The 15,993-nt window shown below is 40.0% G+C and overlaps 1 protein-coding gene across 3 annotated transcripts in view; it reads left to right on the forward strand.

The window, feature by feature from the left end:
* The first annotated feature begins 6,800 nt into the window (after positions 1-6,800).
* The window catches only part of LOC311053450 (NACHT, LRR and PYD domains-containing protein 3-like), a 29,333-nt gene continuing 20,140 nt past the window's right edge, over positions 6,801-15,993 (forward strand). The window contains exons 1-7 of one of the 3 annotated variants that reach the window (XM_084068983.1): positions 6,801-6,861; positions 9,914-9,936; positions 10,708-10,825; positions 10,917-11,030; positions 14,054-14,167; positions 14,260-14,373; positions 15,459-15,572. In XM_084068983.1, coding sequence (XP_083925109.1) covers positions 10,713-10,825; positions 10,917-11,030; positions 14,054-14,167; positions 14,260-14,373; positions 15,459-15,572 — 569 coding nt within the window. In that variant the 5' untranslated portion in view covers positions 6,801-6,861; positions 9,914-9,936; positions 10,708-10,712. Of the gene's footprint in view, positions 6,862-9,913; positions 9,965-10,702; positions 10,826-10,916; positions 11,031-14,053; positions 14,168-14,259; positions 14,374-15,458; positions 15,573-15,993 lie in introns of all 3 variants that reach the window. The other 2 variants (XM_084068982.1, XM_084068981.1) reach the window with 2 other exon arrangements.

A 15,993-nucleotide genomic window follows, 5' to 3' on the forward strand; every position in this document is an offset into this window, starting at 1 on the left:
TGAAAATGAATGTGTATCGAATGCTGACAGTTAAAAACTTTAATGTAGTACATTGGATTGGGACTACTTCTCTTTCTGCCCTCTCCCTCCAGTCCTCATACACACACAGGCATTACACACAGGCAGGCATACACACACAGGCACACCGATTATATCTCACACACAGTCAACCGGACAATAAGGTCAGGGACTAGAGAATGTAGGAATTGCAGAGAGACAGAGATGTGTTCTTAGAGTTATTTCACTCCAACAAACAAAAATTGGGCAACATTTGATGTGTGTAAAAGGTCAATCAAATACTGTGGCAATACCACAAACCTGATGAAGCATTATGAAAAACACCCACGCAAAAGAACATGGCGAGACAGTGGCAGAGGCCAGAGGAAGAGACGGAAGGAGGACAAGCAAATGTACCCACACACTCAGTGAATCATTTCCCCTTAAGATGAATCTCATGACTTGTTTCACAACCTCTGAGTTTAGTTACTTTTCCATTCTTGCATAAGATGACTATTAAGAGTGCAGTTTTTACCCATATTGTACCCACTCTTAATACTGTTCTTATACAAGACATAATCTAATACACATTCGATCATGTTTATGTTTATTTTATTTGACATCACAAATTACATTGGACAAACCAGATTTATTTTAGTTTTTTTCAACACAGGAGGCTTTTATAAATAGAATAACATTAATCTTAAAACGAATCAAAAAATCAAAAAGAAAACAAATCTGATCAGACCCATTACATTAATTGTGAAACAAAAGCAACATAATAATTCCAATAACCAGTCAGAATCTATTCATGTGAGCCCTGTTTTAACCATGCTTGCCGCCTATGCACATCCTGTGTGAGCGGCCCGCTAAGCTTATAGAAACCGGAGGAGTGTGGTCAGAGTAGAATATAGCTGAAGCAGCACGGACAATTAAAGCCTCTTTTATCAAGGTGCTAGTACAAATTGAGAATGACTGACGTTTCGATGCTACTGCATCTTCCTCAGTCATAAATGGCAGCAAATAGGAGGCATTCATATACAGAGGTAGCGAGGGCATGTGCTCTCAATGAGCCAATGGTAGTTGGCTCTCTGTAATACGGTATTTACACTGTTCTGCACGTGACAGCCTCTGGAATACGGCAATCAGTAGTGATTGACACAAAGTTGGCTCTGAATACATGGACCTTTTGTATATTGCTGGATGATCTATGACCCTACCTCAGCCAAGGATTTACATTAAATTGGTGATATATTATTCATTAATGTTCATACAATATGAATGAAGCAACTTCTCTTCTGTATAGCAGTTAGAGAATCAAAAATACAATAGTTTGTCCATATATATTGGCATACAAAATACGTTAAAAACAACAGTGTACATACAAAAATAGGGGCCAAATATATTAGGCCAATGCATAGACTTAAATATACAATTAACTTTAAATACAAAATAACACAATGCAAGGGAACACACTCAGAGTAAATTGCTGTTGTCCTGCTCCTGTGACGCACCGGGCTTGCCTCGTTTGGCTGAGGCCCGGCAGTAGCCGCTTCTCAGAAGAGAAGCTGCTTCCTCTAAAATGGAACCACATTCTGTGCACTAAAGGGAAATGAGTGATTTTAACATATCTGTAGATGGAGAAGTACGGGTCAGTCTGCCTGGTCAGCATTAGCTGATCTTGCTGAAAATACCATGGAAAAAAAAGATTTGATTTGAGTCCTCTGTTAAACACATTGCCATCAGACTCTAGTTTTAAATCCGTGGGCATAGAGTTCCAGTTGCCTCATTTACTGAGAAGGTAGACTGTCCAAATGTGTTCTTGCATGTAATGGTACATCATATTCTTATTACATACTGTAGCATTAAAGCAGTTTATACTCCATCCTGTAGCTTTAACAACTGTTGGTCAAGCCAAAGCCGCTATTATGGAGATTGATGATGACATGTGGGCCAAACACCCAACATCCAAAGCGAGGTGAAATCTGTCTTTAATAAAGTTGATTTTGGGGGCATTTCTGCTTCACCTCGCTCCATAGCACAGTGAACGGACAGCCAGGAAACGTGCGAGAGACATAAAGCAGCATGCCGAGAGCCAGACCTGAACCGGGGTCAGCTGCAGAAAGTTCTCTCACTTGTTGATCCACCCCAAGCAAGGGAGTTGGGGCCTTTTGACTATTTACAAAAAAGAAAAGAAAAAGGAAACTCTTTCCTGAAGCAGCAATAATAGCACTTCTGTGTGTGTTAGCTGCGAGGGGAAGTACCGCTGGGGTACTGACACAGAAATGTAGTTGGACTGATTCACTGCTCTGTTTATATACAAGCTATGGTAACAGATCACACACTGTATCTGTTGGAAAGATTCTGTTTATCTGTGTTGACATATATGCTCTCAATTGTATGGGCTCTTATTTTGAAATGGACAAACTCAACAGCTGATTTCTGTATATAATGAGTGCTTTTATAAACACGCTCAGTTACATTCTGTATTGAATTCCAGCAACAGCTGATGCCTCCATGTCTATTCATTTGATTCTATTATGCCTCCGTCAATATTGTAGTATCTTCACTTAAGTATTTCTGGTCCACATGTTATAGCGCTGTGAGTAACTCTGTCAACTATCAATCTATCTATCTATCTGTCTGTCTGTCTGTCTGTCTGTCTGTCTGTCTGTCTGTCTGTCTATCTCTCTATCTATCTCTCAGTCTCAAACTTGACGATTGGCAATTGGGATGGACTAATGGTTTCAGAGAACCAAAACAACACGAATATCTATATCTGTCAGCCTGCAGGTTTGAGAAAGAGGCAGAAATTCTCAGTGGTCCTCATTTATCAATGGAGTGTAAAAAAACGCTTATATTTTTGCCTATATTTCGCCATATACCAAAGTCGAAGTGACATTTATCAAGCGATCCTATACAGCCAATCCTAGCATACATTTGGCCGGAGCTTTGATAAATCTGACGTCTGAAAACGAGCATCATTTAAATAACACGCCCTAAAGCATTCTCAAAACGCCCCGATTTTACGACATGAAGAACCAGAATACGACCAAACAAAGGATGGAAAGCCTGCTCGCCTCGCTGCCTGTGAAGTCACACACACACACACACACACACACACACACACACACACACACACACACACACACACACACACACACACACACTTGCAAGCCCAACTGCGTAACGGTACAATCTTTGTCAATTAGGCTAATAGCCTACATGAATTATGATATGATGATGATTATGATACCAATCACATCGCAGTGCACGTTCGCATTACACTAAAATGAAGCAGTCAGGTAGGCCGTGAGACTCGGGCGGTCTGCACTGCAGTTAGTCCTGTGCCGCGCCGTGTTAATGAGAGATAGCCTGGAGAGAACATTAAAAGATGAAAAGATAACATGAAACCATGAAAAGATAACAGCGGCGCCGCTGCGCCGGTCCAAACTCCCGAAAATGCTCTCGCATAAGCGCTCGTATATTTTGAAAATAGCATATCTACAAGCTCGTAGATCTGCTATTTTTAAATAGCCAATGCAGACAGGTCTGCAATCTTATCTGAATGACTGTTAAAGCAGTTTGTTTAAATGAGTTTATAAAATGTTATATTTTCACAGGGATTATTTATTACTGTGTTAGATATACATTTTGGAGTGGATACATGTGTCCAGATGCCTGTTAGACGGCGAGACAATGCTGCTCTGCAGGTCTACGATGGAACAAACGGGTGCAGCCAAGGTCAACAACTGCCTCCGACCTGACGTGAGATCTGAGCGGGCCGTACGGTCAGTGCGCAGTGGTGGCCTAAAGGTTAGAGGAGCGCCCTCGTTGCCGGAAGGTTGCCGGTTCGAATCCCCGGACCGGCAGGAAAAATCTGGGTGGGGAAGTGAATGTTCACCACTTCCCCAACACCACTGAAGTGCCCTTGAGCAAGGCACTGAACCCCAACTGCTCCAGTGGAGCTGCGTAGTGGCCAACAGTATAAGACTGTGGTTGTACTAGTCAGCTCCCAGGTTTTAATGTGTCTGTCTGTCTGTGTGTTTCTATGTGCAGGGCGTTGCTGAAAATGAGCACTTGTGCTCAGCTACTACCCTGGGTAAATAAAGAACAAAAAAAAAAAAAAAAAAAAAAAAAAAAAAAAAACGGTAAAATGTAAGGCAGGATATATATATTATGATAAATGACGAAAGTTGTGGCGATCTCGCCGTACGCCCATTATTTGGTACACCGCGTTGATAAATGAGGGCCAGTGTGTTCGGAAGATTGTATGCATCAGCTTCCCTGATTGGCCGAACCTTCTTGAAAAGGCCTGTGATGTACACACCAGGAGGTGGTGTACCTCTGAGATTGCAGTTTGGTTGGTTGGTTCAATGGGCAATCTTGCCAGGTCTCTTGTTTACTCTGGCAGTGTGCAGGTCACAGATTGTTATATCCACTAGGCCTACAGGCAGGGAGGCGGAGCTTATGTTTTCACCCTGTATGTTCGTCTGTCCTTCCATCTGTCCATCTATCCGTTTTTGTATACAGCTAATCTCGAACACCACAGGACTGATCGGAGTCAAACTTTGCATGCACACTCTCAGTAGGCTGGAGGGGTTCAAGTTAAATGTGGTTGAACTTTGAGCATGGTGGCGCTGTGATCACGGCGACACCAGAGCACAACGAGTGTGATAAGTGACAAACCACTCCTCATTGAAATCAAAGCCGCTTGCCGCCTATGCACATCCTGTGTGAGGGGCCCGCTAAGCTTATAGAAACCGGAGGAGTGTGGTCAGAGTAGAATATAGCTGAAGCAGCACGGACAATTAAAGCCTCTTTTATCAAGGTGCTAGTACAAATTGAGAATGACTGACGTTTCGATGCTACTGCATCTTCCTCAGTCATAAATGGCAGCAAATAGGAGGCATTCATATACAGAGGTAGCGAGGGCATGTGCTCTCAATGAGCCAATGGTAGTTGGCTCTCTGTAATACGGTATTTACACTGTTCTGCACGTGACAGCCTCTGGAATACGGCAATCAGTAGTGATTGACACAAAGTTGGCTCTGAATACATGGACTTTTTGTATATTGCTGGATGATCTATGACCCTACCTCAGCCAAGGATTTAAATTAAATTGGTGATATATTATTCATTAATATTCATACAATATGAATGAAGCAACTTCTCTTCTGTATAGCAGTTAGAGAATCAAAAATACAATAGTTTGTCCATATATATTGGCATACAAAATACGTTAAAAACGACAGTGTACATACAAAAATAGGGGCCAAATATATTAGGCCAATGCATAGACTTAAATATACAATTAACTTTAAATACAAAAGAACACAATGCAAGGGAACACACTCAGAGTAAATTGCTGTTGTCCTGCTCCTGTGACGCACCGGGCTTGCCTCGTTTGGCTGAGGCCCGGCAGTAGCCGCTTCTCAGAAGAGAAGCTGCTTCCTCTAAAATGGAACCGCAGTCTGTGCACTAAAGGGAAATGAGTGATTTTAACATATCTGTAGATGGAGAAGTACGGGTCAGTCTGCCTGGTCAGCATTAGCTGATCTTGCTGAAAATACCATGGAAAAAAAAGTTACCATAATTGTAATCCACGTGTCTCTTGTCAGTCCCATTGCTACCATGCTATAATCTATATACGTAGACATTATTTTAAGTCAGAATAAACAGTGCATCTGTGGCCACTGTCAGCTTATGTGTTTACTGGCTGAGGTGCATAATTATTATTTCTGAAATAAAGAGGTGATAAATGTGATAAATGACGCTTACCCTCCACTACACTGTGCCGTTCAGTCATCACCTGGTCCTGTCAATGTTGTATCCGCTGGAAATCACACTTACATGTGGAAAAAAGTAAAACAATCGAGGGTATCTATCAGATGATGTGTCTATGAAAAGTAATTAATTTAAGACCACTGGCATTTGTATATCAAACTTTTTAATATGTCTTAAAGAGTCATCAATATTCAAATGAAGGCCTTACAACTTTTTAGTAACCTGTGGATACCCTATTTAAAGGTTGTATTGTAAATGGGGTTAATTTTCGTATTCATTCATATTGTATGAATATTAATGAATAATATATCACCAATTTAATTTGAATTCTTGGCTGAGGCAGGGTCATAGATCATCCAGCAATATACAAAAAGACAAACAACTTTTATTTCTAATCAAGGAAGTTTATTAACTAAAATGCACATGCCATAGACAATATGAATGTTCAAATACATCCGTGTTACAAGATGTAATATATGCTGTGGTCCCTGATTCGAACTTTATGTGCTAAATATGATGCACACAAACTTTTCATATTCTGAAAATAATACAAATTTACACTGATGACATATGACATAATAAAATCAATGTTTTAATGTCTCTTCAAACTGCATTAATAAGGCATAGTTTCAGCAACACATTATCAAGATGGGGAGGGGCAGAAGAATGTATTGTATCAGGTCAAATAAGAAGTAGTTAAGTTATGTTCATTCATATGACATGTGAGTTTTGATCAGATGTGTGATGCCTGCTGTAAAACACATTGCAGCATGTAATGCAGGGGAAGAAGCTTTGTTAACATTCATTAAACATACATAATTTCATAAATGTGGAAAATTCATTACTATTGCAGTGTATCAAGTTGAAGTTTTTGACGACACCATTAAAGATGAATGACTCAACAATCAAATGTGACGAAACGGTAACCTTGTTTCCGTTTTGATCAGGTTGACGTCAGATACTTTTCAGATATAATTTAACTCGAGGAAGTGATCACCCTCAGATGAATTCAGACACTGGCTTGTTGAAGATGAATAAACTGCATCTTTTCATTGAATATCTCCTCTTCAGATGAAGGTAATGTCTCTTTGACTTTAACTGGAAGTGAATTCAACAGGGTCCTAGGATGAAATACCACAAATGTTTGATGAGAATTACATCGTATAATATGACTTTAATATAATATGTATAGTATAACTGTTAAGCTAATCCATATTTAAAGGTTGTAGTGTAAATAGGGTAATTTTGTCATGAATTAACATTGTATGAATATTAATGAAACAATATATCAACAATTTACCTGTTATAATAACACTCAAAATCTGAAAGAAGCTATATTCTTGGCTGAGGCAGGGTCATAGATCATCCAGCAATATCAGTGGTGGAAAGTAACTAAATACATTTACTTAAGTACTGTACTTAAGTACAATTTTGAGGTATTTGTTGTACTTTACTTGAGTATTTCCAATTTCCAATACTTTTACTTCTACTCCACTACATCACAGAGGCAAATATTGTACTTTTACTCCACTACAATTACTTGAAAACTTTAGTTACTAGTTACTTTTCAGATATAAATTATGATATTATGAAACATACATTAACCACTTTAGCCCTATTTTATACATAGGCTATTTTCAAACACTTTTGTACTTTTACTTTTGGTACTTTAAGTACATTTTGATGCCAATACTTCTGTACTTTTACTGAAGTAAATTTATAATTCCGGACTTTTACTTGTAACAGAATACTTCTACAGTGCAGTATTGATACTTTTACTTAAGTAAAACATTTGAGTACTTTTTCCACCACTGAGCAATATACACAAAGACAAACAACTTTTATTTCTAATCAAGGAAGTTTATTAACTAAAATGCACAAGCAATATTGAATGTTAAAACACAGCCGTGTTACATCATTTCTACTGTGGTCCCTGATTAGAACTTTGCTTAATATGGTAGGCCTATACTAAAGTTGTGAGCTCAAAGAGAGAAAGATAGAGAGAGATGGAGGTAGGCGATGGAGAAGAGAGAAATAGACACATGCAGCCTAAACACTAGTTTAAAGAGCCCTGTCAATAAGTTGATGAAAACGGGCCTAATACACACTACAATCCTATTACCGTTTCGCATCAGATAATGGGAACAGACCTTTGATTGACAGGGGTCACTTCTCAAGTGCTGAGTAGAACAACTTTTCTTCGACACTTCGTAAGTGCTAGCAAGTCTTCACTGTTAACAACAGTCAGTAGAATGACTTTGGTCTTTATGCTGATAGCATTAGAGTATATAAATCTTCATGAAAGAGCGAGTGTAGGTGCTAGCGTCAATATTGTTGATTTAGGGAAAGTTCCTCTCACCCCAAATTAGCACCCACATACAATGGTGAGGCTTTCTCTCTCTCTACTTTCCTCTGGTGTGATGAAAGGCACAACTTTGAATCCAGCAGTATGTTTGTTGCAGCAGATGAACGCAGTATTGAATGACTGGAAAATGTCAATGAATCTTGTAGTTCCCATTCAAATTGAACCATTCAAAGATACACCTAACTGACACAAGACATGGGAAGGATTCAACATACACGCATAAACGTAGACAAAAAACTGAGTTTGGGCATGAGGAGGTTATTAGTTATTGTCCATCCCAATTACCATCTAATTAATGTATAAACTCAATCCTCTCCTTGTCATTGGCTGTATGTAAAATTATTCCAGGAAACACAGGAAGGTAGGTCTAGAAAGAGAGAAATCTGAGCCCACAATACTAACTCATTAACTCAATCTATAGTTAATTCCCGTATAAGGATTTATTAATTATATTCGATATATTCTCCTACTGCAACTTAGTGTCACACCTCTGATTTTCATTCAGAGAGAATATTGGAAATATAATGAATAGTCAAAATGATAACAAAAATGTACATTTGTGCATAAGTGAGAGTATGATAAACAGTTATACTTAATCGTATGTGAATGTTGACAAACATAACAGCAAGCTTACACATTAGGACACATAATAACCACTTGTTTAATATGGATAACTATGAACGTGAATAAATGTCCCATCTTTGAGGAGTGCTTGAGGATCGATAATCTGAAAGTCATACTGAATCTAGGTCTTAATTGGCGTGTGTGTGTGTGTGTGTGTGTGTGTGTGTGTGTGTGTGTGTGTGTGTGTGTGTGTGTGTGTGCGTGTGCGCGCGCGCGCGTGTGTGTGCAGTGGTCTGTGTAAAAGGGGCATTTGACCTCTGGGGTCAACGGCTCCTTCCTCCTTCTTGGCTGCTCTTCTCCATATGCTTGTGGAGTTGTGTCCATATGCTTCAGCATAATATACGCCATAGTTTGGATCAGAGAATGGTTTGATCGTAGTTGTGGATTATTCAATTGGAAAAACCCACCAAACTCATTACAGGGTAGTGAAAGTGATTTTGTTGTTGTTGAAAAGGTTAAAGCTCTATATTCTGATGATAACCATTGCTATTGATAGAGTATTTGTTCAGTAACAGGGGTCTCTCCATCTCTTCAGCTCTTTAATAAACAGAAACAATAAAATCAGGTGGGATGCCAATTTCAGCCAATCAGTAGACTATCTATTTATCTATCATTCCGATGGCCAAATGCAATTTGCATGTGTTTAGGTTAGTAACTTAGTGTGAGGTTATAGGCTTAGTTATAATGCGCGCTGTCAGACCAATGGCACTTCAGAACAATGGGCTGTCGGACTATTAGACGAATCCACAGCGCACAGTGTCATTGCTGCGGTGTCAAAATGCACTGTGGGGTTGGTGTAGACACTGTAGTCAGGGAACTACAGGGCAGCGCTCTGTGGATTAATCTATACAAGGGACAATCTGTTCATCAGGAGCAGTTAAGTGTTCAAATTTTTTTCTACTGGGAGCTGAAACGGTGTGCGGACTTCCCCTCTTTTTCCTAAGTGTACAATATCTCCCTATTAGTTGTTGCTGGGGAATTTGCGCAGCTAGTGCATTTGCACACATGTTGAATTTGTGCACATACATTGTGTACATGAATTCAATTAATTGTAAGATTAATTGTACGATTCTAACAATTGTGTTCCAACTTATGTAGATCAAAATGTATGTAATACTTATTTATTTTCTTTGTTTTCAGTGATGGCCAGATAGAAACACCAGGTAACAATAGATTGCTACTACCACATTGGTGAGCCATGCATGCAAGTCTGACAGCTTGAATGAGTTTGACAGAAACACATTTCCTTCATTCAGTTAACAAAACACCATCACCTTCCCCAGTAACACTGTTATATCTTTCCCTAAATGAGTCTTTGTTATTTGATGTGGTTAATGTGCACCATCTAGTGGACTCATTGTCAAATACGCCACCAGATCTCTGATTTCTCCACTGTAGAGTTTTAAACTGATTCATTGTCTCAGAACTGGACTCACCACTTATCTATCTGTAAGGCCACACCTTTTGGTTCTGAAAGTCAAGTGATGCCTGTCCAGATTACAATGCCAAATCCCCAAACATTACATCAAATGAATAGGTAATGATTAATTGGACATGATTATATGTAAAAAGAATAACTAAATAGGGCAGCTGAGTCCATCTCCAGCACAAATATCAAAAATATTGTGAATTATTTCAGCAACAGTTAAATATTCAATTTGATTGATTGATTGATTGATTGAATACTTTATTAGTCAAAATTTTAAATAGCACGGAAATACAGTAAACACTTGGGCTAAACACACACACACACACACACACACACACACACACACACACACACACACACACACACACACACACACACACACACACACACACACACACACACACACACACACACACACACACACACACACACACAGCAGCATAAAGAGTTGTTGTTGTTTTTGCTGTCGTTGTCATCATCATCATCATGTTGTTTTGAAGCCCAGTCCATATGGAGAGACCAGACTATCCTGTGCCCAGCTGTGTCCCCGTGAAGAAGAGTGACTGGTCCAATAAGGATCAACCTCTTAACTTCAAAGATGAACAACACTCTACTGATCAGAGGTCAGCATGTTAAAAACGTAGATGATTCCACATGGATTGTATGATTCAATGACAAATTAACTAAATAGTGTTCATCCTCTCTTTCTACCAGGGTTCATCAGCAGAGACCAGACTCTCCTGTACCCAGCTGTGTCTCCATGAAGAGTGACTGGTCTAAGGATGAACCTCTTTACTTCAAAGATGGACACGACTCTACTGAACAAAGGTTTGAATGTACCAGGCAGATGATTGAAACAGTGGTGAATGTCTGGTCTATAGATCAGTAGGCTATATCAACTTTAAAGAATATTCATCAAAAAAGTATTGTATTATCTAATATTAACAGAAGAACACATAAATATCAGTTGCGTTCATTATGTGTTTCAATGAGGGTCTATCATGAGAAATTAATATAATATTGTTTTATCATTCATAACAGCGTTCATATTTGGAAATTTTAAAGCGACAAGCAAGATTGACCAAATGAAGCAGACTACAGAGATCACATCATTTCAATGTTTTTTTTTATTATCAAACAGCACAGAGTTGGAGGTGAAAAATTGAGTACCATCTGTTGAGTCTGTTTTTCTCTAACAAGACACTTCAGAGTGCAGTATTGTGTTTATACCATGGCCATACAAATAAAAATAATAACAGGACATGAAGCAACTGAACAATGTGGTCGTAATGACTAATGGATCAATTGCAATAATTGTGTGTGCGTGCGTGCGTGAGTGTGTGTGTGTGTGTGGTGTGTGGTGTGTGGTGTGTGGTGTGTGTGTGTGTGTGTGTGTGTGTGTGTGTGTGTGTGTGTGTGTGTGTGTGTGTGTGTGTGGTGATAGTGATAGTGATAATGCACAATGAGGTGTCCATTTTGCAAGGGATAACCAGTGTGGAGCAGGTCTTTATTGAGAAATAAACCCTGACAGGGTGATTAGACCCCGATGCGTAGCGGAGGGTTTTTCAATATTAAGCTGTAAATGACAATATTGTGTGTTTGTTTACATAGCTGCCATGTTGGATACGGCACAAAATAAAGTAGCACAGATTGATATGATCAGGTGCTCTGAGCTTTTGATTAGACAGCGGTCTGTTATTGAGTTTAGAGGTCGTTGTTCAAAAAGAACAGACCACTGAATACAGTGATTGACCAATCAGATTCAAGCACTCAACCAAGCCGTGTGATAATAGAAAATAGTTGGAGGTGAAAATTTGAGTTCCATCTGTTGAGTCTGTTTTTCTCTAACAAGACACCTCAGAGTGCCGTATTGTGTTTATACCATGGCCACAAAAACAAAAGACTAAGGACCCTATCTCCATTGAGATTACTAGAAGGCCTCACATCTAGCGTGACATAGCATCCACATTGCATCGTACATTCACCTCACAGGCAGCTCACAGCATAGATATATATAAAGGCTAGATGACTCACCCGCGCTGCTGGCCAATGGAGTACGACGTTGCCACATGGCGGCCATCTTGCGACAGTCATTCATAACATTATGTCTATGGTGCATGTACTATTGAAATAACCATAGCGTGCTCAATTTTCATCCGATTTTCAAACGGTTTGGTGTTTTGTAAACACCAAAGATGTAGTTATGACACTGCATTCTTAATGTTATTTAAAAAAAAAACATGATTATACTTATAAGTATGCAGTATCATAACTACATCTTTGGTGTTTACAACACACCAAACCGTTTGAAAATTGAGCATGCTATGGTTATTTCAATAGTACATGCACCATAGACATAATGTTATGAATGACTGTCGCAAGATGGCCGCGGTTGAGCTACGCTTGCGACGCCCCCAGCGCCGGTTCTAGGCTAATCAGCGCTCTAGGCGAGATTCCTCTGATGCGCCCCCGCGCGCCGCGCAAACCAAACATTTTCGGGCAATTTTTTTTCGGGTTTTGGGCGGATTATGACACGTTTTTGGCTACTTTATTTCGGTGTTAGGGTTAGGGTTAGGTTAGGGTTATGTTTTTTAATTCAGATTTTACCGATTTATTATCATTATTATTATTTTTTCCCGACTTGTTTTGCCGCCTCTCCAAACTGCCGCTCTAGGCGGCCGCCTAGGTAGCCTGTATGGACGCGCCAGCCCTGGACGGACGCCCCCTTGAGCCATCTAGCCTTTATATATATCTATGGCTCACAGTGTGAGGGAGACCATTTTATGAAAGTAGGGCAAAGTCGCTTATAATTAGTGGACATGGCAACACTGCTTGTTTCTCTCTGCCCCTCCCCTCTCTGTCTGGATTTGAAAGTTCGTCCTTGTCACACACACACTCAGTCACACACACACACACACACGCACGCACGCACGCACGCACGCACGCACGCACGCACGCACGCACACACATCTGCAAGGCGACTGATTGACTGAATATTTTATTTAGGCAAAACATGTAAAACAGCACAGTTACATTTAAAATACTTTGTTTAACAGGTCCGTTCATGAAAGTCCTTGCGGTCTTGTTTACAATGAGGGCCTTGGTATTCAATTCATAGACATATATAGTGGCACCACAGTTCGAATATCAATACAAAAAAACAGCAAAAGATAACACTATGTACAAAAAAACAAAAACAAAAAACGAGGTAAACAACGCTTGTCAACAACGCGCGTCCTCCCTCTCTCTCCCTCTCCCTGTCTCTCTCTCTCTCTCTCTCTCTCTCTCTCTCTCTCTCTCTCTCTCTCTCTCTCTCTCTCTCTCTCTCTCTCTCTCCAACTGTCTCGCTGTCTTTGGCTCACTATTCCTGAGATCGCACATAAAAAGTGCGCGTCCTCCCTCTCTCCCCCTCTCCCTGTCTCTCTCTCTCTCTCTCTCTCTCTCTCTCTCCCCCTCTCTCCCCTCTCTCTCTCTCTCTCTCTCTCCCCCTCTCTCCCCCCCTCTCTCTCTCCCCACCCTCCCTCTCTCTCTGTCTCTCCCTCCCTCTGACTCTCTCTTTCTCCCTCTCTGTCTGTCTCGCTCTCTTGCAGTTCGTAATGTCTCAGTGTTGCTGCGTTGAGCTGCTTGGTCTGCTTATTTTATAAGCGGTTTTGGGCTTATTTGGTCGCTTCTTTTGGGCTTGTGCTTGTGTGCACAGACCACGCCAGCGTGGTCTATGCAGCGCTCTAGTTTCTATCATTTTTAGATTACTAATATCAGAGATTCAGATTTGTGACTGGTTGCTTTTGATTGACATGACTTATATGATTCAATAAACATAAACTGAATGTTGTTCCTCCTTTTTCTACCAGGGTTCTTCAGCAGAGACCAGACTCTCCTGTACCCAGCTGTGTCTCCATGAAGAGTGACTGGTCCAAGGATCTACCTATTACCTTCAAAGATGAACACCACTCTACTGATCAGAGGTCAGCATGTTAAAACACATGGATGATTCCACATGGATTGTATGATTCAATGACAAATGAACCAAATATTGTACATCCTCTCTTTCTAACAGGGTTCATCAGCAGAGACCAGACTCTCCTGTACCCAGCTGTGTCTCCATGAAAAGTGACTGTTCCAAGGGTCCACTTATTAACTTTAAAGATGGACACCACTCTACTGATCAGAGGTTTGACATTAGCAGACAGATTATTGAAACAGTAACTTAGTCATCAGTTGATCATGATTTTAAAATAGTGTTATTCCTGTTCAACGCATTCTCACACTAAAAGTATTAACAACATTGAATAAATTGGAGCGCCGTTTTTTTTCTCTTAATTTCCTGAAAAGTAACAGTTTCAGACATACTAGATTTTCTCCCGGCAGTAACAGTCTGTTGTATCCCCGGGTGCATAAAAATAAAAGGTAACAGGACATTAAGCAACTGGACAATATGGTTGTAATGACTAATGAATCAATTGCAATAATTGTGTGTGTGTGTGTGTGTGTGTGTGTGTGTGTGTGTGTGTGTGTGTGTGTGTGTGTGTGTGTGTGTGTGTGTGTGTGTGTGTGTGTGTGTGTGTGTGTTGTGGGGTGGGGGTGGGGGGTATGTACAGAGCAGTTACAGAACAGCAGTGATAATGCACGATGAGGTGTACATTTTGAAAGGGATAATCAATGGGGAGCAGGTCTTTATTGAGAAATAAACCCTGACAGGGTGATTAGACCCCGACGCTTAGAGGAGGGTTCTTCAATATTAAGCTGTAAATTACATTGTGTGTTTGTTTACACAGCCGCCATTTTGGATACGGCAGAGAATCAAGTAGCACGAGTTGGAGGTGAAAATTTCAGTATCTGTTGAGCCTGTTTTTTTCTAACAAGACAGTTCAGAGTCCAGTATTGTGTTTATACCATGGCCACTTAAAAGAAAAAAAAAGACTAAAGACCCTATCTCCATTGAGATTATGTTGCAGATTTATTTCAATTAATACATATATGTTTCCATTTTAAAATAAGTTGTATTACCAGTTTGAAGTAGAGGCGTTCTGTATCACTAAGAATCTACTTGTGTGAATCTTCCATCCTTGGATGATAAATAGCTGTTGACGTCACTGTTTACAACTGAATGTTCCAGGTTGACTGTATGAGACAGTTTTTAGTTTCTATAATTTTTATATTGCTAATATAAGAGATTTGTGATTGGTTGCTTTTGATTTGACATGACTTATGATTCAATAAACATAAACTGAATGCTGTTCCTCCTTTTTCTACCAGGGTTCATCAGCAGAGACCAGACTCTCCTGTACCCAGCTGTGTCTCCATGAAGAGTGACCGTTCCAAGGGTCCACTTATTAACTTTAAAGATGGACACCACTCTACTGATCAAAGGTTTGACATTAGCAGACAGATTATTGAAACAGTAACTTAGTCATCAGTTGATCATGATTTTAAAATAGTGTTATTCCTGTTCAACGCATTCTCACACTAAAAGTATTAACAACATTGAATAAATTGGAGCGCCGTTTTTTTTCTCTTAATTTCCTGAAAAGTAACAGTTTCAGACATACTAGATTTTCTCCCGGCAGTAACAGTCTGTTGTATCCCCGTCTGCATAAAAATAAAAGGTAACAGGACATTAAGCAACTGGACAATATGGTTGTAATGACTAATGAATCAATTGCAATAACAGTGTGTGTGTGTGTGTGTGTGTGTGTGTGTGTGTGTGTGTGTGTGTGTGTGTGTGTGTGTGTGTGTGTGTGTGCGCGTGTGTGCGTGTGTGTGTTTGTGGGGTGGGGGTGGGGGGTATGTA

The sequence above is a fragment of the Gymnoscopelus microlampas genome (genome assembly GCF_963454915.1).
Source record: "Gymnoscopelus microlampas genome assembly, chromosome: 10".
In the NCBI taxonomy this organism is placed as follows: Eukaryota; Metazoa; Chordata; class Actinopteri; order Myctophiformes; family Myctophidae; genus Gymnoscopelus; species Gymnoscopelus microlampas.